Consider the following 24,521-nt stretch of genomic DNA (forward strand, 5'->3'; position numbering starts at 1 on the left):
TCCAATTAGATTAGCTGAATTAAATAACGAGAGAGAGAGAGAGAAAGAGATTAGCTTTTTTTGTGCATCTCTAGGAAGCCATGGAGAAATCCCCAAAAATACTTCTGTTAATCCTCCCTTAGGACCCCTTTATCTCTGGTCACAAATACAGAAATGCCATGTGAACTACTCTACTATGTAGGAACTGTGCCAGTTCTGACTGTACAGCCACAAGCTTCATGACAAGGGATCCTACCTACCTTTTTTAAGACTGAGAGTGTCTGCCAGAAGTTTTCTCCTCAGTCTTCCTCAGGTTCCTCAAGTCAAATACCTTTACCTGCACAAACCAGTGAAGGCAAGATCCTCAGATATTATGTGAAACAGCAAGAAGTAACACAGCAAAGAAGCATCACAGAGACTCCTACCTGTGTATTATAGAACCACCACACTTTTTTCCCCCAAAGTAAGGTTGTTGGGTCTTTTTGTCATAACCCAAAGCTGTCTAATTCTTTCAGTGCAGATAGAGAAAGTTAGAGAAAAAACAAACAAACAAAAAAACCCACCCCAAAATAAAATGACTGGCACATGACATCAGTAGAATTACAAAATATTCACATGCCCAGAAGACTTCTTTAACCCACAGACAAGATTCATGGTTCTCAAAAAAAGTATCAGGAAATCTTCATCACTATTAAACTTATCTATGCTCTTGCATAAATGACAATTTATGCCACCAGGTAGAAGACCAGTTCCAAGTGTCCACCAGAAGGCACCTACATCAAGATGCCAAGTCACCAACTTTTGTTAAAGTAGGAGAGATACTGTCAAGAAAACAGCATTACTGCAAGCACAGAACCCAAACCAGCCAAGGGCAGAATAAGCTTTTCAGGTTGTGAACGGGAACAAAAGGAAAGAAAGATAATTTCCCTTTTCTAATGCCCTACAGTTGCAAAACAGACAAGAAGTGGCATTTTCATCAGAGCAATACTGTCAAGAGTACTGTCTCAAACCATTTTGGACCTTTTAGACCCAATGCTTCTTTGTTACCAGGAGCTCAGAAGCTCCCTCCATCCGGGAGCCCCAGCATGGCAGCACCTCTGTCTCTCCACCCCAGCAGAAAGTCTATCTGTTAATGAGCCTGAGCCTCACCAAAGGCAAAGAGATCCCCCTTGGAGACACAGCTCTTCAACAGGACATGGTTGCTTGGGCTAAACAGCACCAGAGAGAAAAGTATTTGCAATAGGCAACGTGACCGGAGACAACGAGTACTACTCAGCTTTAAGGCCCTGTCTCCTCCAGCACCTGCACACTGTAAGGAGTTAAGTCTGTTTTTAACAGGTGGCCATGGTACCTACTTTCCTCACCCTCAAACCCTGCACAGTCAGGCCATCGAGTGATAATGAAGTATCCAAACATTATCCAAACATGTTCATGATTTTTCATTACTTGAGGTTGTTAAATTATATATCTTTTTATAGTCAGTTATCAGACTTGCCATTCTGAATCGATGGTCTGAACACTTTCAGACTCTTTTCAGTACCAACCGTGTAGTCCAAGACTCAGCAATTCAGTCCATCACACAATAACCAGTGAAGTACGAATTGGATACTGCCCCCACTTTAGGAGAAACCCTCAAGGTCATACAGCAGGTGAAAATCAGCAAGGCAGCTGGGGTTGATGGAATTCCACCCGAATTCTGGAAACATGGGGGCCTTGCACTCCATGTCAAATTTCAAGAGTTTGTGGTGCACTGTTGGGAACTCGGCGAACTCCCATCAGACCTTTGTGATGCAGTCATCATCACTTTGTATAAGAAGAAAGGAATTAAATCAGATTGCTCAAATTACCGTGGTATTACTCTGCTCTCCATTGCTGGTAAAATCCTGGCAAGAATACTCTTGAACAGACTAATACCCACTATAGCAGAAGGAATTCTACCTGAAAGTCAGTGTGGTTTCAGAGCCAACAGGAGTACCACAGACATGGTATTTGTTCTCAGACAACTGCAAGAGAAGTGTAGGGAACAGAACAAAGGTCTCTATGTAACCTTTGTTGACCTCACCAAGGCTTTCGATACTGTGAGCAGAAAAGGTCTGTGACAGATTTTGGAACATTTAGGTTGTCCCCCCAGGTTCCTTAAAATGATCATCTCACTCCATGAGGATCAGCACGGCCAAGTCAGATATGGCAATGCACTTTCTGAGCCCTTTCTAATAAAGAATTGTGTGAAACAAGGCTGTGTTCTCACTCCAACCCTATTCACAGTCTTTTTCAGCATGATGTTCCAAAGGACCATGACAGACCTCAATGATCAGGACGGTATCTACATTCCATATCGTACTGATGGAAGCCCATTCAACCTAAGGCGACTGAAGGCCCACACCAAGACCTTGAACCATCTTGTCCGGGAGCTGCTTTATGCTGATGACGCCACCCTTGTCACCCACACAGAAGCAGCTCTGCAGCGTTTAACATCCTGCTTTGCAGACGCTGCTGAGCTCTTTGGGCTGGAAGTCAGCTTAAAGAAGACAGAAGTTCTCTATCAACCGGCACCTCAGGAAGTCTTCCATCATCCCCATATCACCATTGGCAAATCAGAGCTCAAATTAGTCCAGCAGTTTAATTACCTAAGTAGCCTCATCTCCTTGGACGGTAAGATTGATGGGGAGATAGACAACAGGTTAGCAAAGGCATACAGTGCTTTTGGAAAACTCCACAAAAGAGTATGGTGTAATAAACACTTGAAGAAAAGTACAAAGATCAGTGTTTACAGAGCCATAGTGCTGTCTACTCTTTTATATGGATCCAAATCATGGGTCATTTACCACCACCACCTGCATCTCCTAGGACGCTTCCATCAACGCTGTCTCCGTACAATCCTAAACATCCACTGGTCAGATTATGTGACTAATACATCTGTTCTAGAACAAGCAGCAGTCACATGTATTGAGGCCATGTTACTGAGAACACAGCTGTGTTGGGCAGGGCACGTCTCAAGGATGAAGGACCACCGCCTCCCTAAGATCCTGCTCTATGGTGAACTTGCCACTGGCTGCTGCAAGAGAGGAGCCCCGAAGAAAAGATACAAGGACTCCCTGAAACAACATCTCAGCCTTGGCCACATTGATCAACATAACTACTCTATTCTGGCCTCAAATCGGGAGGCCTGGAGACACACCATCTATAACACTGCTGTTTCCTTTGAGAACGCACACAGGATCACTCTTGAGGAGAAAAGACAACACAGAAAGAATCGTGTCTTGCAGAATATACCTCCTAAGGAGTCTTTCTGCTGTGCCTTTTGCAACCAGACTTGTCTATCTCATATTAGCCTTTTTAGCCACCAGCGTGCTTGTAACAAATGTGGGTAGAGTCTTCCTAAATCTTTGTTTGCAAAGCCTAGCTATGATATCAGACTTGCCCCTTCTTCCAATGCCCTCATGCCATTCCTCCCCTCTGCACACCAACAGATGTTCTATGCTGCTCTGCAGGAAGGACCACAGCTCCTACCAGAAGAGCAAAAACTATCGCATGGTTTGCCACAGGTCTTCATCACCCACCTCCTGCTCACTGCCAAACCCTCTGAAAATTTCTGGGGACTTCTGTCATGTTTTCATGCACCAGAAAGACATATCCACCAAAGCATTTTGGTCAAGAGGAAAACGCAAATTCAATTGCAACACGGACAGACAATTTCAGTTGAGCCAGGGGTCCATTTGGGTCACAACAGCTCTGGTGTGACCTCCCAGCTTGGTCAGGTCAGGTTCAGATCTATGCTAACCACTATTCTCAGTTTTTATGTTTAGAACAAAACTTTTCAAACTCACATTCTGCAACAATGACCATGCCTGTCCCCTAACAGGGCCTTGGGGGCAGAGGAAAGGCTGCACTGGAGTATCCAACCAAAAGCACCTGTTGGAGCTATGGAGGATCAAATCTTACTTACAGAGGAAAATTTATGCAACTGCTGTATTAAATTACAAGTAAAGAAACAAGACAAAAACAATTTTCAAAGAGCACCTTCTGTTTAGCACTTTTTTCCTGGTAAGTACGGTCAGAGAAGATGCTCCTTCCACACTAATTCAGGCCAAGAGAATTCTGAGAGCAATTTTGTTCTGTTTATTTAACTAGGAGTCCTGCTCATATTCTGTGGGGCATTTCTTTTCCTGACACTTGAAAGACATGCTGCCTTTTGTAAAAGACACACACATGACAGTATAAAAATTCAAATATATGTAAAATAGAGCTCTAAGTAGAATAAAGTTCTATATAAAACACATACACAGAGTTTCAAAGACCTTCCCAGCTAGAACTACAACAGCTGGAGAGAGGTCAGTGCTGAGTGCTCTGTGGAAGACAGTCTCTGTGAACACATAATTTCAAATGCACCCCAAGAAGTTTTGTGACATTTTAGAGGTTACAATCAAAAAGATCGGCCTTCATGGATGAGAAATAATCAAAGATTGCACGACTGGAAAATTATAAACAGCCTCACCAAAGACAAAAATTTAGACTATATGCATGGCAATGGCACTTCAGTAACTTTTCCTATCTATCTCTAGGACTAGCCATTTTTCTTGTTCTGCCATGGAAAAGAAGATTTGTGAGTCACACATGCTACAGATGCTGAAGTCACCAATTATTCTAAAGCTTTAATCTTCTAACATCATATGCTGCCACAGCAGTTCTTGGAACTTACACCTTCCCACAATAAGTCTTACACAAGCCCATAACTAACACAACCAGGTTTCACACATCATGTTCATGGATGCTTCTTCTACTTGCTGGACAAATGTTTTCCTTACCATGTTTGCACTGCCACTAGTGGCATGTATCAAGTGCCTCTGAGCAACCAACTGGGAGCAGATGCAATCCCATGACCAGGGTAGGACTTGAATGTTCTGGAATCCCCCTTCCACAAAAAAACTCAGAATCTTGCTTCTCAGCAACATTGTCTTATGCACATCCTTGCTGCAGGAATTATGCATTATTATTATTATTTATAGGGCTAAGCCATATGTATTTTTATTTATACAATGTGACAAATTTATATTCAATGAAAGCTCAACTTTTGGATGCCCCAATGATGGTGTTTCCTTTATTTTGAACTACCTTCACCTTTCTGCTTTGCTTCCCTTACAGGTTTTTATTTTAAATAGTAAGTACACCATCAATATCATACCTCCATGCCTGCATTTTGAACCTGGAACTGCACAATGCTTGAAAAGGATTTGAATGGAAAGGTTTTGTGGAGGCTTTCATCTGGTAATCAGGTTAAGTGACACACTGATTCTGGGATCTCCACATCCAGAGTGAGTATGGATAAACAACTCAGCAAAGGAAGAATCTCTCATCTCTGCAGCCTGCAAGAAATGCCATGTATTCAAACCCATTACTAGCCTTCCCCCGTAGGCCTCAGTTCAAAAAGCAAACAGGACTCAGCTCTGAAAGGCAAAAGATATCAAATGCATGCAGTTGGGCTGTTTCCTCCAGGTGCTCTGTCCAGCCAGATGTTCCAGCAGGTACTGCAGAGTCATCACAGGTGGAATTAAGGCAGCTCAGCCCAGAGAAAGAGGAAAGCTTGCTTCTACCTGTATAATTAATGGAAGGACAGAAGACATACCAGAGAGGATCCTGAGGAAGGTAGGAGAGAGGGAAGACCTAGTTAGGTTATTCAATCCTGTGGCAGTAAGTATGATACATTTTTTGTTGTCTCTTGAAACACCCTTAGTCTTGAGGCTACACTGGTCACGCACCCAACTGCTCCCTGAGTACTTCACCTCCCAGGCTATATTACTTTAGCACCACTGTTTCCTACAGCTCTGTGAAGTCAGTCCTCTCAGTCCAGAGAGACAGTCACACTTACAAAATACACTTCGAAAAATAGGGATGGGCCACTTCACAGTGATCTAAAAGGTGACAAGTGACCTCCATTAGTGTGGAAGCACCTCTAGAGAAAATTATGCTTCATTATGGTTAATCAAACAGGAACAAAACATGTCTGACAACATCATATTTAAATATAGGCAATACATTCTGATTGTTAATCACAATGCTGGCTTCTGAACATTTTGATTCTGTTCCTGCACATACTACAGGCTGTTTGACCTTCTGCAAGTCCCTTTGTCTCCTTACCATTAATAAAAGTACAACATAATTGTCTTCATGCTCACAACTGAAACACAGCCAAACAGGTTTTTATTTGAACTTTCTCAAATCAATTCACCTTGGGAACAAAACAGTTCAGCTTAGAAGGGAGATTTCTGAAGAAGCTGTTTATATATAAACTAAAAATAGTGTTTTCACATGGACCATCCACTCAGGCTGTAGTTAAGCACAGCTCACACGACACTACACTCCAATAGCCTGTCTACAGACAAGGTCAACTTCTGCAGATTCATAACTGCTCTATTAGTCATTATTTCACTTTATATGAAACTCCTACTTGAGACATCGACAAAAATAATTTGTTCAGTACAAGTGCACTTGTTATAAGTGGTTGTTAAATGCTATGTTTTCTCCTACTGCAATCAGTTTTCCAATACTTCTGAGGATTACATGTATTTTGTATTTCTGCCCAAATATCTAGTATGCTTTTGAAAGCATCCCCCAGGGCTGAGCTAATCAAGAAAACAACATACATACTGAGAACTGTCATTATTACAGGGTCAAACACTAATGCAGTCTTTACTCGAGAGATTGCAAATTACACTTCAATGTGAGCAGGAGAAATCTTGTTCCCAAATTACTGAATAGTGTCATGTAACCTATGAATAAATTACTAGTGCTGAAAAGATTATAGATAGCAGTTTATTAGTGTCTTGTAAGCACGAACCAAAGAAAACCAAACAACGAGGTGTTCACAGAACACCCTCCAGTAATTCTCTCATGCTTGCTACAACATAAAGTGCAAAACAACTTGAATGTGGACCAAATCACTTGGTCACAGCTTCTGCATCCTCTCTCAAATGCATCAGCACAGAGGGCATCTTTATGACTTACAGTCAAATAGAGTCTTATATGGGGCCTCGAATAAGCTTGCCAATCTCAAACACAACATTTCTGTTAAAAATCATAGTCAGTCAGATCTATTCAGAAGACAAAAGAGCACTTTTCCGTAACTAGACAAGAGCTCTTTGTTCAGCTGCTGGGCCTTACTAAAGCCTGCAATTCTTTGCCATAAGCAAAACACTTAAACTGCTCAATAGCAAAAGTCAATTTGGTGAGAAAATGTAATTAATAAATGCCATCCATATGCTTCTGCTTGACATTCTGTAAAGACAACTGGCCACGAGGAGCAGGGCAAATGGAGAGATCAAACAACTGGCTGCTCTGCAGGGAGGACCGAGCTCTTCTACAAGCCCAGGACTCCCTGCCAAAACACCACATTCCCCAGGGAGGATGCAAGGTAGTTCTCCACCATCCTCCCTGCAGGCATTAAATCATGGCTGTGTGTTTGACGTGGGACTTTTCATAACTTGCACCTCTACTAGTCAAGAAATTAGGTCTTCATCGTCATCCTGAGATTATACCTAACTTAGGACCGTAGAGACTCACATCCACCAAACCTCCAAGCAAATCCAAGACTTACGGCTCATTCTCCTAAGTCCGCCATCTTTATCCCATTAGGTGCACCAACTGTCTCAAACCTACCACAGAGGTGTTATCTGCCCAAGAATCACAATCCCAGTACTCAACTTCAAACCCTAAAATATTTGTCCTGACTTGTTCCTGAAGAGGATGCTCTCATCTACTTCCTTGATAAGGATCTGGGAAAAAATGCAGAGAAAACAACTCTGCACTTTAGGCCAGAATACAAAGTCAGTTCCAATGCAGACCTCAGGGCTAAGATAACAAAAAGAGGAACTTCTTCAGTGTTTGATCTTGGGTCAAGAATAATTGTTAAAAGATAAGCTAACCTGAGAGGAAAATCTATTTCCAGAAAGTGGCTCCTGAGAACATCCATCTAAGGGGCACCTGTAATACCTAAGACTAGTGGCAAATCCCAGAGCTCCACAGAATTTTCAGTGCATGGCAGTGCAGGCAGTTGTTGGATGGGAGAACCCAGATGTTTGGCCAGAGTAAAAGAAGCAGCCATGGTAGATGCTGCTGGCTGATTCCAGGTGCTGCCAAGCCACAAAAAAGGAATGGACAAGTATTTATTGATTCTACAATAAAAGAAAAAGCTTACGTGAATTGGGGAAGGGTGGAAATAAATCAAAACGGAAAAGGCTTCCCCCTTTCTTTGGAACTTATTTGACAATGCAAATTTAACACACTTAGGAGAGACACATGCAGCATATAAATATAAAATGCCACCTATCTCTTCAGCCCTTTTTCTCCTCTAATTACTATCTCCAAAGTCTAACTTCCTTTTTCAAAAATCCCCCAACATTCCTCCTCTCCAACACACTATCAATTCTCCAAATTCTAAAACCAAAGCAACCGTTGGAAACAAATGCAGGAAGATTACAGCATCATGTTCTAAAATACTAAATACTTCTGAAAAATATTAACTTGGATCATCCTTCAATAACTATTATTTATACCAACAACTCAGTGCTCAGATGCTTACAGAAGAAACAGAAAGACCACTCAGTTGATGCCCCAGCACTTTGTTTCACTGAAAGCCCAAAAATCAACCCCACACTCATGCAATGCTAATGTGAAGCAGTCTCCAGACCCCAGAAGCCTCCCGAGGAGAGATGTGATTCACCTTCTGTGAGGAGAGCAGCACCATAATGCTGCAGTATGCAGCACAACCTGCTAGCCAGCAAAGTTTCTCAACGTGCACTTGGGCATGCAGAGAGGATGAGACTGTCACACAAGCTCTGGAAAACCATTTGTCCCACTGCTGCAAACTAGAACGAAACAGAAAGGTTTATCAGCCTCTTCCAAATGGGAGCTGACAACTACAGCTGGATACTTGGCAGTGCCCTCTAGTGCTATTAAAATCAGCAAAAGCTGACTCCCAGCATATCAGGACTGGACCCAACCTTTTAAAAAGCACATCAGGCCTCTCATTCACAGTTTTCCTTTTCTTTCCAGTTCCATGTCGCCATCTTTTCCTCTCCTATAAGCAAGCAAAGAAACTTTCAAGGTGGCTAAAAAGCACATTTTTTGCCATTCAGCCAACTGTGGGTGAATCTCCCACATCCTTTCAGGCCCACTGGAGTTACCAGACCCCACTCTAATCTGATGTGCCACCACACACTGCACTGATGGCAGCAAAGCACTCCACAAGCCCTGGCTGAAATCCACCAGCTTTGATGTGGGCAACACTTGCCACCATGTGCAGGCTGGGACAAACAGGTCAGACTCCCTCCCACCCTCTTCATCACAGCCATGTCCTCAAAGGGCTGCTCCCCTGGGGGAGCTGGCATGGTGCAGCAGAGCACATCTGCGGTGCGACAGCCCATGTCAGGGCACACAAAGCATGCACCCAGTATGAGTAAACCGCTCCCTGGTTCAGTGGCAGGTCGCACTTCCAGTACATTTTTAACACGGCTCTGACATCTACTTGGCCCACCCCAACAAAAATGTTTGTTGGTTACATGGAACAAACACAGGGAACTCCCTGCTTTAGGAAACAAAATCTGCTGCTTTCCTCTCCTCCACTCAGAAAACTCACAGATAATTTACTTCATCAGAAATGAGAGAGATTTTTACCGTAAGGTTTTGCGTAGATAATAATAGAAAATAATAGAATCAAATAAAGGAGAAGAAATTTAGAGCCAAATCCACTTGACAGTGCTCTGGCAAGCTAGAAGGGGTTTTTTCAAGCATCCATATAAAATTCCTCTTATGACCAGGACAGCCTTCTGCAGAAAGGACGGATTTAGCATCTGTTTTTCCCAAAGACCAGTCTACAAAATCCTACCTTAAGGGACCATGAAGCTGCTGCCAGGTACGGTTAAGGAAAAAGAAGGGGGGTGAAAGAAAAGGAAAAAGACCAACCTCCTTTTACTTTTCCAGTCAGTCCTTCCACAACCTTCTGGCAGCAGCAAGGGCGCTGCAGCAGAGCCAGGCAGGCTCCTGCTGCCTTGCTCTCCCCACTGCCCCCCAAACTGCGCTGACCCAGTACGCCTCAACAGCCCGCCTCACTCTGCTGCAGTGTGTTCATCCTAAGGCAAAAACCCATCAAACTTAATACTTTACTAATTACTGTGGCAGTTTAATAGCTACTCCACCATCACAGAACTTTGTAATAACAGCATTTCTATAAAATTAAAGTATATTGTACCTCATTAGCCAAGGGTGTTTCTGCAGCGCAGTTATACTTAGCGGAAACAGTAGTCGATGTTCTACCCAATCTTTTTTAATTAGTCCCTAAGAAAAGTGTTTTACAATTGTATCCTTAGAAATCCCTAATGATGAGCCAGATTTCACAAGGGCTGTGACTTGGCTAATTTATACAATAGCTAGAGAACTTCAAAAGTTAACCCAAGCTAGTGACATTATTTAGTTCAGTGAAGCGGCTCATTTTAATTGGATTAAATTGTCATGGTTTTTTAATTTCATATTGAAACCGCAATTTATCAGTTCCTAATATTTGCCCAAACACTGCAACAGTGTCATTTGCATGCTCCCTTCCCTCAAGACAGTCTCAGATCCACAGATGGAGAAGACCAAAACTCTCTGGCCGGCCCTCGCCAGCTCCGTACCGCGAAACGGTGGGAGCGTTCGCTGGAGCGAGGCTTTCCCAGAGGTACAAATCCCGGCAACAGAGCTAATTGCATTAAGCAGAGGGCCCGGTTAGCGAATACACTTGTGGCGCGGAAAAAGTGTAAATAGCGGCATTATGCCGAGAAGCTCGCGACAATCCCGTGGGGAAGGGCCGGCCGGGACAGCGCCGGGCTCGGGCTCTGCGGAGCCGGGCCCGGGGCTGGCCGGGGGCTGCGCAGCGCTGCGCACCCGCGCGCAGAGAGGCGCAGCAGCGCGGCGTATCCGAGGATTTTTGGGAGTCCTGACCGCGCAGCCAAGAGGAGTTACTGCCTTCTTTTCTCTTTTTAGCAACCGGCCAGGGAGGGAGGATTTTGCAAAGGAAAGGCTCCCGCTTCACCTCCCGTGAAACCAGGAGGAGGCGACGTTGTCTTCGGGCGGCCGCTGGGACACGGGGCGGCCCGGCGGCTCCCGGCGCTGATCCGGGACGGCTACAAAGCCCCGCTCCGGGACCCAACCCCGCGCCGCCGCCCCTCGGGCGCCCCACGGCCACCGGGCAGCCCCCCCGCCTCCAGGGAGGAGGGAAAAACGCACCGCGGGGGCTCCGGGGCCGGCAGGCGGCTGGGTCGTCGCGGCAAACTTCGGCTGAGGTTCGCTGGAGCGCGGCTCTGGCAGGGTGCTCCGCCTGCCTTCGTGGGATTTTTTTTTTTTTTTGGGGGGGGGGGGGAGTGTCTCTTTCCTTTTTGTCTTGGGGGGGAGAAATGGTGCCTGCTGCTTGCAGAGCGCTCGGCGATCAACAGATGCCCCGCCGAGCCAGCCCAGCGCCCCGGCGGGCGGCGATGCCACGGGGCAGGGCCGGGATTGCGCGCCCCGCACTCGGCTGACGGAGCCGAGGCGGCCGCCCCCGTCCCGTCCCATCGTGTCCCGTCCCGCGGGGCTGCCGCCGCCCCCCTCCCCTCCGCCCCGGCACTCACCGGCTGCCCGGAGGCGCAGGCCACGAAGCCGACGGTGAGCGCCAGCCACACGCCCCGCATTATTCCCGCGGAGCCGGCGCGGCGGCCGCCGGGGGCCGGGCACAAAGGAGAAACCGGGCGGCGCTCGGCAGCGCCCGAGGGGCGCGGGGCAGGGCCGCCGGCGCCCCGGGTCCGGTTCTCCGCGCTCCTTCCGCTGGTCCCCGCGCTCCGCTGCCGCGGGCCCGGTGCTGCGCGGCGCTGGGGCGCCCGGGCTGCAGGCTGCGCGCTGCCGGCTCCGCCGCCCTCCCTCCGCCCCGAGTGCGCGACGGCGGCGCCGCGGCTCCCAGTTAAACCCCGCAGAAATTCCTGCAGGATTACAACACAGATTGGCAGCTCCCCCAGCCAGTGGAAGGAGGCGGCGCGCCGCTGCCGCCGGCTCTCGCCCCTCGCAAATTCAACCAACTTGCCCCCCTCCCTCCTCCTCCTCCGACCCGGTCTTCCCTCGCTCGTCCTCCCCCCCAGTGGAAAACATGAGCAGCGCCGCGGGCCGACGGAGCGAGGGCTGGCCCGGTATGAAAGCGGAGACGTGGAAAGGCTCTCCCTTCGAAAGGAGAATCGGGCCGCGGCCGCGTTTTTTTCAGCGCTGTGCCTCCGGAGTCCGCACCGCTGCTCCGCGCCACCCTCCCCAGTTAACCTGGGTGGCAGCTTGAAGTGTCGGAAAAAAGTAAAACAGAGGGGTTGAAAATCACGGAAAGGGAGGCTATTCCAAAATGCCAGCCCATTGTGGATTCCCACTTGGCTTTTTGCCTCAGACTTTTCTCCCTCAACAAGAAGACTAGAAAGTTTTAGGGGTGAGGGGCGGCGAGTAAGAGGGCTGTGATTTTTACCTAGTTACATGGATCCAGGAGTTATGTCTTCAAAATAAATAGTGCAGGAATTGACAGCAGCAAGAATGTGTGCTCCAGAAGCCAAAACAAGAAGTCTTGCTACGACTAGTCCGTGGTATTTCTCAACTGGGGAAAATGGTGGTATTGAAGACCTTAGGAGCCTCAGCCCGATCCATTTGCCTATGCCAGAGTGTTTCCACCACTGAACGTGTGCATATATTACATCAGTTGTTGGACATGGGAAAGGAGCAATAACCAGGAAAGCAAAATACATCAGTCTCATTTGCAGACTGCCACTGGTGATTTAAGTCAGATGGTCGCAAGCAGCGTTTTATAGCCCGAATCAAATGGCCACAAGAACTGTAATGTTCTCTTTTGTTTTAGCAAAACATATCCCTCTTTCCCAGCCTCTCCCAGGCAACCACTTCCCTGGCGATCCCTGTGCAGTGTGGGTGCAGCAGCTGACTCAGTGCTGGGGAGTGGCAGGACCCTTGTGCCCAGAGGGGTAGCTGGCCATGCCTGGAGTACTCTCACTGTGTGTGACCCCCAGGAACATGATACCTCTCAACAGTTACTACACTTGCTATTTCTAGATCCACCTTCCGGACATGCCGTGTCATTGATTTTTAGGCTGCATTCCCCACTGAAATCCTACCAGATTTTCAGTCATCTGCTCCTTGTTGGTGTCACACACTGAGATTGTTTATGTGTTTCTTATATTAAACAGATTGTTTCATATAATATTTCTCCTTCAAAGTATGTTGCAAATACTTAAGACTTAATTCTGTGTATCTTCTTCCTTTGTAGGCAGCAGGATTGCAATTCAACAAAGCAATAATTTCAGCACTGTTTGATGTGGGTGAGTGAAATGAAGTGCAGTGAAGCAAAGGGAGGAAAACTTTGTTTGGGCAAAATCTGTAGGACCTCACGTAGGCATGGGGTCTTACAGGCAGCCCTGTCTGCAGGGAGAGGGGTTGTCAGACATCAAGGGGCAGGTGATTTACTACAGTAGGGTATTTTGTAGCATTCAGACCTTACAGTCATGTCTTTAATGTATCAATGAAGCTCAGCTTTACTCTCGTGTTACAATTCATGATTATCAGGGTTTTATGTAAGTGTTAGAACCTATCAAAAATCAAAATATCCTCTGCAACCAAAGGGAAGGCCTTCCTCAGGCATAGACAGCAGCAACTAATGGGCTCCTCATGGACCTGCAGTGTCCAGATGGGCAGTGCCCTTAAAGGATTAGGGGCTAAGACCTGCAAAATCTCCAAATGCCTACACACATCCTTAAACCTCTGTGGGGACAATTCCTGATGCCATGCACAAAGATAAACACACACGTTAATACTAGAAGGAGCAGAACTAAAGGCCAGAAGCCAGATGGATGATTTGGAAAGATAGAGTTGAGCACAAGGAGTAAAGAACAGAAAAGAAATAAGCCTTGCAGAAATAACAAAATATTGTCGTGGAGCCCACTTGCTCTCTCCCCGCACTCTTGAGTCCTCTGTCTGAGAGCACCCTACAGCAGTAAGAGCATTTCCACGTACGGTCCCATGGAGAACAGCTGTGCTACCTTATCACAGCCAAGTGTTTCATTACCTCCTCTTCTTGTCAGCCTGATTTTATAGGTACAGAGGTAAGTGGAAAGCCCAGCACAAAGCTGAAACCAAATGTTTTTAACCCAAATGAATTATGTAATAAGAACTGCAATGAGAAAGTAACCGGAGCCAGATGATGAGACAGAGGTGCCAAGAGAAAGCTACAGGCCTGGGCATTTCTTAAGCAGACTGTCAGGCAGTGATCACCACACTGCCTTTGTGCCACCTTGAGTCCCCCCAGCCCTCCAGTGGTCACAGGCCACCTGATCTCAACACTGACATTGAGTCAAACCAGGTTGGAGTGGGATTGAGGTGGGATTAAGGCACAAACTTCACCAAAGGCCATTTTTTTTCAAAATGTGTTATATGCTGGAAGGATACAAGAGGGCCTCACATGTAGCTTGTGCAATGTGGTTATCAGCTACAGAAAAGACCCAGATGTCCACCAAATTTTAAAATTCAGTTTTGTGTCTCTCCAAAGGGGAAATAAACCTTCTGGATTTATAGTCTATGTTCCCATCTCTAGCTCATTTGCATTGCACTGAATGACTTCACACAAACACAAACATTTCTAAGGCTAGGAGGACTGCAGAGCACAGAGAGGGCTTTGCAGGACTCTTCTAGTGGGATGTGCCATGGAGTGACTGGGAGTTTAGGGAAGAGTCACAGTTAGGAAGAGATGGGAGCTGTGCAAAACACAAGCATGGAAATCTTGGGAAAAAGTTTTCCAGCCTATGGTTGCCCAGATACCATTAAGGATATGTGTGCATCACAAGTTTCAGAGTGCTTCCCAAGTATTCATTTCTGCATGGCCAAGTCCTCCAGGTGACTTGCACAACCTGCAGGGCTAAGGAAAGAGATCTACATAGGGAGAAGAATTCCTAATCATGCCATTTCTCCATTAAGATTTGTTCAGTAATAGAGGTTGTGATTGAGAATGCCTGGCCCAAAGCACAACCCTGAGCCTCAAATTGCAGTCAAGCGGGTGCAAGGTGGTGTTGGCTAGAGCTCATGTTTGTTATGTGAATTACTGTTGGCTGTATTTGTGTCCAGGATGGGATAGCCTTAGCATCACATTTAAAGGTCATAAGAGGTGGCAAATTTTTCCCTTATTCAAGGAGGGACAGAACCTGTGAAAAGGGAAAAAGCAGCTGACATTAGATCTGTTTGAACCCACACTGGCAATTATCTAAAAAAACTTGCCAAAATATGTTGGTAGGACAGTTCAGAAAGATTTATTACCACATTCCCAAACTCCCAAATTTTATGCTTCTAATTTAAGAACAATAGAACTGCTCATCTCTTCTATAAAAATGTCTCACAAAATATATGTAAGTGCAGTCGTGTTCATTTCTGTATTGGAATCTGAATTGAGGGATGTGGTAGGATGGAACTGGTACTCACGGGACTGTTGAATCACAGGAGAGGTGGTAGAAATTTTTGGTAACATGTCACTGAATGGTTTTTTTTCTGCATCAGTTCTTAACAGTGTAATTACATGAACATGCAACCTTCAACAGACTCTTGTTCCAAGGGTAGCTCTTTCAAGCATCTCCAAAATACCCTAGGACATCTTTGCTTCTCTTTGATCCAATGGTATCTTTTGCTATGCAGCTTCTGAATCATAGACTAATGCAGGTTATTTATTTTTTATTCCATCTATATTTTTATTTTGGTTAGATATGAAGTACAAAATATGTCTGCACAGAACCGGGCATCCCTGATAGCTGAAACAACAGCCAGCGGGAGCTAAGGGCATTGCTGAGCAACCAGTTCTTGTTGTGTCTGCTGTGGCGCTGCTGGGGCTGCACAGCTGGACTGTATGGGGGTTATGCGGTGGTTTATAATACTGGGCTTTATATGAATGCAGCAGAAGGTCTGAGCTTGGCCTGCAACAACTGACAACAGAAAGGTGCAGCTGACAAAACTTTTTTTTTGTTCATTTTTCGTGGAAAAGTATAGTGGTAGGAAGACCTAATAAAGAAGAAAATAAAAGGCTGACACTGTGCGCAGAGCACAAGCAACAGCCTCCTACAAGATGATGGGTTGGGTGAAGCAGCCCAGGAGTACCCTGCCAATGGAGCTGGTTTGTGTTTGTCACTGTGCAACAACAGGAGTGAGTATTGATGAAAAGAGACAGAGATATGCACCTAGGCTGGGGGCTTCGCTCCAGTGAGGAGATGCAGAGGGGGATGTGCAGATGGAGCGGGGAGTTCTGGAGTCATCTCATGCTCACTGAGAATGATGTCAGCCAGCTTTCCAGAAGAGTTATTTTCACAAAGTCCCAACCCCTGCCTAGAGAGGAACATCTGAACCAGTTATTAATCCAGATTCAAAGACGGCCTTCACACCTGGTAGTAAAGTCTGTCTTTGACAGTACTCCTAGAGTAGGGCTCAGCCCCTGGTATTCAGCAACTTGCTGAATATTTTAAATGTAAAATATGCACCCCGAGTGCCTTCCTGATTTAAGGATCTCTTTTCCAGGGGAGATGCCTACCAAGCACCATAAGTAAAGTCAAAGACACAGTACTGACAGATAGGTATACCAAAAAATTATGAAACTTGGCCAGAGACTTTCCCAGAGACTATTTGTCTCTGAATGTTAACTGCTGTAGGAAACTCAGTGGCACTTCGTGCTGGCCTCCTGAACAGCGTAAAATTTACCCCTGTTATTCTAGAAAAGGCTGTTACCCTTTTTATTTTTTTAATTAGGACAAAATGTACCTTTAAAATAGAAAAGATAATTCTTTCTCTCTGAAAATTTCATTTAGAGCCATGGCTCAACATTTTCCTGACACATTTGCATACCTGAAAGTGTCTAATATGTGATGATCTCTGCAAATGAAATGCACAGTTGATTTAGTTTATTATCCCAAACGATGATATTGTGGTTAAGTTTTGTATGCAGTACATCAGGAGAAAAATACAGAAGGGTTGAATTGAAAGAGATTTTAATTCTGCCAGGTATACTGCTGGAGTTAATGAAAGTCAGTTAGACATACATTTGGCTGCTGTTGCTAACTGAATAATACAAGTAATAACAGAGGCATCTATTCAATTCCTGATGAACATGAGTAATTTTCATTATCTTAAAATGTGTGGGAGTTATGAATTATAGGTGCAGTGATTGCCCAACACTTTGTCATTATTATATCTTGTTGTCAGTTGCTTATACATTTGCCAAAGTTTAATGCATGAAGCTGAAATTTCCTATGCTGGGCATCAACCTCCAGCTGACTTTACTTGTTTAATTTGATTTCTGTTTTGCAAGTTTTATCAAGAATGGTGCATATGTTTCAAAGAACAAGGTTAGGAGAAAGTATGTTATTTTGTCTATGGCAAGTCAAATTCTCTTAAATATTTCTCTGAGAAGACGTTTTACCTCCATGCATGGAAGGAAAGTGCAAAAATTTGTCAAAAGGAGTCAACCAAACACTAGAAATTTGTTTTTCAACACATTTGGGAAATTATTCCCAACTTTGGACCATGTCTAAGCATTGCTGTCTTTGTAGTGTGTACATGCTCAGTAGAGACTTGTTAAATTCTGACATCTAGAAATCCCATTTGGCCAGGCATGCTCCAGCTCAGAGCCACAGAAATCTCTCTGTGCTTGGTCTCCAAATTAAAGGGCTGACTGTAGAGTTCCTCTTGTAACTTGTGAGATGAGGTCTGCTGTGTGTGCTTGTGCAGTAAGAGGGAAGAGAGGGGGATTTGATTTACTCATGGAGGAATAAAGAGAGGGTCAGCAGCTGTGAGAGTTGGAGACTGAGGAAGAAGATGGGGGCATATGGAGAAGGAACAGCACAGTGGGAGACAGGTGCAGGGATGGAGAAAAACACTGGCACAGAGGGATGAATGCCAGGAAATCAGACCCTTGGTAGGTGATACCCATAGGAGCAGCAGGGGAGGAAAGCAGGGCCACGCAGTGTCTGTGGTGGCAGGGAGGAGAAGGGGAAGGATATGGTCCTGCTGAAAACAAGATGATAACTGTCCATCATTGAACAGCTTCATTCTTCTCCAGACCTCAAAATTATACTGCCAGGCGTAAGGCACATGTTTCTTTGCTGTCAACAAATAGTGAAGGGAAGATGTCTGTTGGCCCCGATGCTCGGCATTGGCTGATCAGTATAAATAATAGGCTTTGTTGGGAGAGATAATGTCAGTAAGATCCATGCAGTGTTTTGTTGCAGAAGTTGAAAACTGTGGAGACAATGACACAGACGACTATAATTAAAGATGGTATCATAAGGCTTTAGCTGCAAGGACAACCTTAATTCTGATGTTTCTCAACTCCAAGCACTTTGTTTTGTAGCTTAAATGTTTTTATAGCAAAGGTTTTCTTAATGTTGATCTTAAAATATAATGCCCAACATGTCCCACTTAACTAATTTCCATTGTCTGGTCCTGGAAATCTGTGCCCATATGAATAATGCTTGCACACATGAAAATCAATGCAATTAATTGACACCACTTATAACCTCCTAACTTACGGGAGTAAACAGATCTTGAAGTACTTGCCCATATAATTCACTGAACATGCTAAAGTTAGTCCAGGTTTGTGTATAATCAATGAAAGTATTTTAAAAAAGTATCTGCTACCTCTTGCCTGGTCATACTTTATTGTTCAGATAAAAATATATTTTAAATAAACATATATTTGAACAGCAAGTGAGCATCTGTCTATGTCAAGCGTTATCACAGCTATCTAGGGGTATTGCATTTCAGTTTCTCTCTCTATTGGTGTTGTTTTTACATTCTCAAGATGGAACTGGATCTGGAGCCAAAAGAAAAAAATAGAGATGTGTCCAGGTTGTGCATGTTTCAGCATATTTATTCCAATTTCAGGATATACATCCTGTGAGCATCAAAACAAATTAGTCTACAGTAAAAGGAGAGTCCATGGTCTGTTTCCAAGAGAAAATGCAGCTGGACTTCTCATGCTAGAGAAAAAGCTTGATTTTCATGCAACAAGCTTTTATTTTTTGGGTCTAATTGCAAACTCCTCAGGTATGTAGAAAAGGCTGCTTATTAGGGGTGAAATGAAATGATAACCAAGTCCCTCAGTGCTTGCACAACAGTCTCTAGGGGAAGTCTGGCACCCAGGTGAGAAGACCCAGCATCTGCCACCATAAGATGATGCGGTGTGGGGCCTCTCCTGGCTGGAGTATCCCTCATTTTGGGTTTCCTAAATCAAAGGGTAGCATACACATTTTTGATAGTGACCAGCTTTCTAATGATAGTAAAATGGAAATTATGCAGGGCTGCAAGCAAAGGACAGATTCTGAATGAGAGAAAATGAGTTCAAAGCATGTGATTAAACAGTGGTAAGCTTAAAGTCTTAATTCTCCTCTCCCACTATGCGAAGCAGGAGTAACTCATTTGTAGTCCGTGAAGCTACAGAGATGTAAAACAGCATTGGAGGAGAATCAGGCCATTATTCTCTGCAAAACTCACTGATAAGACATTAATTACCAAAGAGAAAATGCCATCAAAGTATTTTAAATGCTTTGCAGAATTCAGGAGACAAACTCATTAAATGCTATGTCATACAGGGAATTAGTTCCAAATTTTTGAATACAGAGAAGGCAAATATTGCACTACAGATAAATGAATGATCATCTTGAAAACCTTCTTCAGAAGGCTACTTTCTTTTGGAGGGGGAGCCAACCCCACACATTCAGAAATGTGAAACAATTCCAGATAAAATAAATTGCCCTGAACCTTGGTCCATCTCCCAGCCAACTGTGGTTGTTTAAGGTTTGTAAAAGTTCACTGGACTCTGTTTCCTGCCCAGCCTGTCTACCCTTCCTCCCCTCCACTCATAGCTCTCGTCTTAGGTCAAGCCAGTCTTGGAAGCAGAAAAGCTAAACATCAGTCAGACAGCACCATGTGCGGTCTTTCTAACTGAACGCCCAGTTAAAGCGTTAAGAAATCTCAGTGGGGAAAATCCCAACTCCAGGGGTATGATAAAATATATGGTAAAATACTCACTTGATCTCTCCAAGGGCAAAATTTTACCCTCATCCTTAGGATAATCCCCAGATAGTTTTTCAGACCCTGGTTGCTGAGATAGAGTGACCAAAGATTTGAAGATTCTGATGTCTTCTTGAACAAAAACTCTGAGCAGTTAAACCTCGATTAAATCCACCATGGAGGAGATGAAGTTTATTAGTATACAAGAAGGAACAGCATAGGAGTTATTAAAATGCCCATGTCACAGAGGACAATGCTGCATGCTGCAGCCACCACATATGCTGTGTTCTACTGGGAGACCCTGGATGCTGAGGGTCACAATTCAGCATCGTGGGTGTCTTGAAGACACATTTTTGCCTCAGGCTTTTTCCTTCAGGCATGGGCAAAAGCCCTATGGCAAGATGCCAGGAGTCAGGCTTCTTGGGGCTGAGGTCCGCATCTGGCTGTGTGATGGGACAAGGGAGGAAGGACATGTACTTATCACATGATCCAAGGGCAAGGTGAGGATGCCAGGACGATATGTCCGTAGTACATGACCTGCGTGCAACACTGTCCTGTGATCTGAAGGGGTGACTATATTCCTATCACGGGATCTGTGTGAAGAAGCGTCCTTTTGAATGTCCCCTACATCCCGTCTCTTTCTTGTCGTCGTTATTCAAACCCAGACACTTGAAGCAGAAGATTCACACTATGCCATTGGCGTAATTGTGTACTGATCACACTTTGGGACTGGTGGCAGGAGCTCAAGAGGATTATTCACAGTCCCTCGAGCTGCCAAAGAGGCCATCCACTGCAGAGCAGCAGGAGTGGTTCCCTGGCTCGTGTGAGGATGTGTCTGCCAGGACAGCAATGGCCTTGGCTGCAGGTCACGTCTGACAGGACAGCGATGTCCTCAGCTGCAGGACTTGCCTTGTCATCCCCATCCAGTCCTGGCACCTGCAGTTCAAATTTCTGGGTGACAAGAAGCATAACAGGTACATAGCTATGGTCAAAATGGTCATGAGAACAGAGTCTCACTCCTTAAAACAGGGATAACTTGTGCATCAGCCAGAGACTGCTCCAATTATGCCTCTCAATGAATGGTGCTGCAGTCTCACAGATGTAACTTTCAGCTTGAGTGGCACAGTGAAGCTCCTCCCTTTCCCTTGTAGTTTGGGATGGATGCTCTCCTGCTACCAGATAGTTCAGATTTCTCCTGCCCCATGAGTCTCTGTGATTAGGCTGCACTTGGTTTGGGCATTGTGGCTGTCAATCCTGTGTTATAATTCTGGGCAATAGTGATGATGCACCTACAGATAGTCAAAGAGATCAAGTCTGACCAAGTGAATGTAACCACAGAGGCACATGGGCAAAGTAACCAGACATGCAAAGTCTTAGACACGATATGGAGATTGACCTGGAGGGTGTCCATCTGCACAGTATGAAGAGGGTAGAAGTTTTGGTCATCCTGTTACAATGGTAGGTATGAGCACTCTGGTGTCAGACTGTGTTGCTCACTGAGGTGGCATGTGCCCAGACTGGCTGACTGCAGGTGTTTGAGACTGTGGGGGGAAGCTGCCGTTGTCTAGAGGGATGTACAACATGAGGTCCTTCAATGCAAGTAGCCACTGGCTACCTGGGGCCTGGCTGACCTGGCCTGTGTTACATGTGATTGATTCCCTGAAGGCAGCAAGAATACATGGTCATGTATTGGGGTAGAACCAGAGAAGGTATGAGCCAGAGGAACCACCTAGTGATTCTGGGCAGGACAGAAATCAGGACATATATCAAAGGTCAGGAAAAGGCTTAGACACAGCCACAATGGGCTCAATTTAACAAGTGGATAAATTGCAAGCACTGCCTAGAGCAGTCGATCATCACACTAAGCCCCAGCTCCAAGGCTAGCCAGGAGAGTGTCCTTATCCAGTAACAGGTCACAGACGGGGGAGCCAGAGCAGAAGAGCATCTTTTTTTTTGTGAGTGATATATTTTGAATCCAAATCTACCTGGACCTATTTTAATAGTAAATTTATACTAAATTGGGGAAAATCTTAGAGATACCCTTCTACTGTGTTTGCAAAGGCATCTTTGCAAAGCAGGCCAGAAAGTGGATTAATAGTACAAAATAAAAAAGAATTAAACCAGTCAACGTCAAAGTCATGGCTGTGCTGCTGCAGTGTCCCATCACTGGGCATCAGCTTGCTGGAACTGTGTCTGTTCCAGAGTTTTGTTAAAATACTGCATTGGGAACAGTAATTAAACAGATACTGATGATGGTTTTTAACACGTGCCAACTGGCTCCCAGCCAGTGTCGAAGCAGAAACATTGTGCAAACTCATGGTCAATGATGACTTTGATCTTTGAAGGGCTTTGTAGTGGCGGAAGGAAATGGGAGGATAGGAGGGAGGGAGAAGGATGCAAACAGTGGGGAAGAAAAAGACTAATATGTACTGGAATGGGAATTATCACCTTGACGAAGGCGGTGGGTGCTTTCTTCCTTCCCCTTTCTCTTTATGTGGGGTAGTAGACACAGTCATAAACTTTATCATAAAGGCTTATGGTTGTTAATGGCAACCCATATGAGCAACAGAAATCCCCTGAATATTCACACGTGTCATTGGGATTGCTCTTTGAGTGCCTTCCTCTGCATGCTGGCTTGCAGTGCCTGGCCCTTACAGCACATTAATTTGCAGTGGACACCGCACAGTGTTGGAGTCCTTCAAGACAGAATCCAGGACAAAGGCAAAGAAGAGGCAGCCAACAAAATCATAAACACATATGCTGTTCAAATTATCTGCTTAGACACTGACTGAAATGTTACAACAGATCTTTAGGCACAAGGGAGATCATTGCTTCTGTCCCACAAGGTTCACTGTTCAGATGTTTCATGAGTAAGGATCAGGGAAAATGGGCAACAATATCTGGCAGAAATGAGCAGAGAGGGATGTTTCTACAGTTCTGACCAGTGTAAATTTGATATGACTTTACTATGTTGACAGCAATGGGCATGAAGAAGGAGAATCATGTTGTCCTTTTTAAGTCTTAGAGACATGCAGGTGGTTTAGGTAGATGATGTTGTTGATTTCCAGGTGTAATGCCAGCTGTGCCTCAGTCAGCAGTGAGCCCATGTTCCCAAGCTGTGCTGGAGGGCTCTGAATATTGGCATGCTCTCTCTCAAGTAAACCTCACTTCAGAGATCACAGATGCTTTTACTCTATTGTTCTTAGGAAATTCCTTACAGAAGTAGGATTTGCTTGACAGTACAAGATGAAATGCTTCTGTAGCAGCACAGGAAAGCTGGAAAAACTTGCAAATATCTTTGCATTGAAAAAAATATCTATTTGCCTTCCAAATTCTTCATTAATGATGGTGACACCTATGATTTTTCCTTCTTTCTTGTTTTCTGTAATGAACAGCATTTTAAATTCATTAACTTTCAGCTCTGGAAAGACACATTTGGCAGCCATGGGGGTTTTGGTGTGACTCCTAAGAATTTCAAAGAATGAAGTCCTTAATGAGTTCTTTTGTGCTTTTGCACACGCAAATTACGCTGTCTGTGAGAATAATCTTTATTTTGGTTCAAGGGCTCCAGCAGATAACTGAGTTAGATAACTAATCTTACTTCAGCTGAGCTCCTGGAGATGTCAATAATCATTTATGTGCACTCCTCACCTAGTTGCAAGGTGAGGCAACTCAGCATGAACGCTGGTGTGAGCATTTTAAGATAAAGCATTTCCTTCAAAACTGAATGACAGTAGTTCAGTTTTGTATCTGAGTCACAAGAAAAGAATAAACTGGAAAAGATAAGTGTGTTGTTTATAGGATAGTGTTTAGCCCCACTGTGAGGAGACCTTGAACTGGAATGTAAGTACAAGCAATCTGTGAATCATTCTTGCATTTTATACCAACCAGGTCCTCTGTGTGGACATATTTAATTGATTTACAACTTACTAATAGCAAAAAAATTTATGTCAATCTGTTATAAAACAATTTAAGTGTGCAAGATGTATCTCATCCTTTTAATTAAAAACCTATTAATTAATGCTTTTTTTCCATTTATGTAAAACATATTGCAAAGTTCTTCATATAGTATAACTGAGCTCTGACAGCAAAAATGCCCATGGCGTTGAATGCCCCAGCAATATGCAGAAATACAAATTCCATGCCCAGAAAAAAGATCCTGGCAATTACATCCACCATGAACTCTATGGTAAAATAATTTCCCATGTGCTTCTCCAATGTGCCTCACATAATCTGAGTATCCCTTCTTTCTGTATTTGATTGTATGCTGAGGCAGGCTTGCACAGATATGAGAAAGGAGGGCAGCAGGATCACGGAGGCTCTCCCTCAACATAATGGAGAATCTCCTGTATGTACCCACTTGGTCTTCCTGTTGGCTTGCAGGAAAGAGACTTGAAATCACAGTAGGGCTAACTAAAATGCACAGCCTCTTGGTCATTATTTCAGTGCTATGACAAAATCCTTAT

The 24,521-nt window shown here is 44.6% G+C and overlaps 1 protein-coding gene across 1 annotated transcript in view; it reads right to left on the minus strand.

Annotated features, from left to right (window-relative positions):
• The window catches only part of SDC2 (syndecan 2), a 62,197-nt gene extending 50,344 nt beyond the window's left edge, over positions 1-11,853 (minus strand). Inside the window, exon 1 of the mRNA XM_032683215.1 lies at positions 11,616-11,853. Within this exon, the coding sequence (XP_032539106.1) occupies positions 11,616-11,675 (60 nt within the window). The 5' untranslated portion in view covers positions 11,676-11,853. The remainder of the gene's footprint in view (positions 1-11,615) is intronic.
• Positions 11,854-24,521: the final 12,668 nt, after the last annotated feature.

Source organism: Chiroxiphia lanceolata, chromosome 1 (assembly GCF_009829145.1).
Source record: "Chiroxiphia lanceolata isolate bChiLan1 chromosome 1, bChiLan1.pri, whole genome shotgun sequence".
Taxonomy (NCBI): domain Eukaryota; kingdom Metazoa; phylum Chordata; class Aves; order Passeriformes; family Pipridae; genus Chiroxiphia; species Chiroxiphia lanceolata.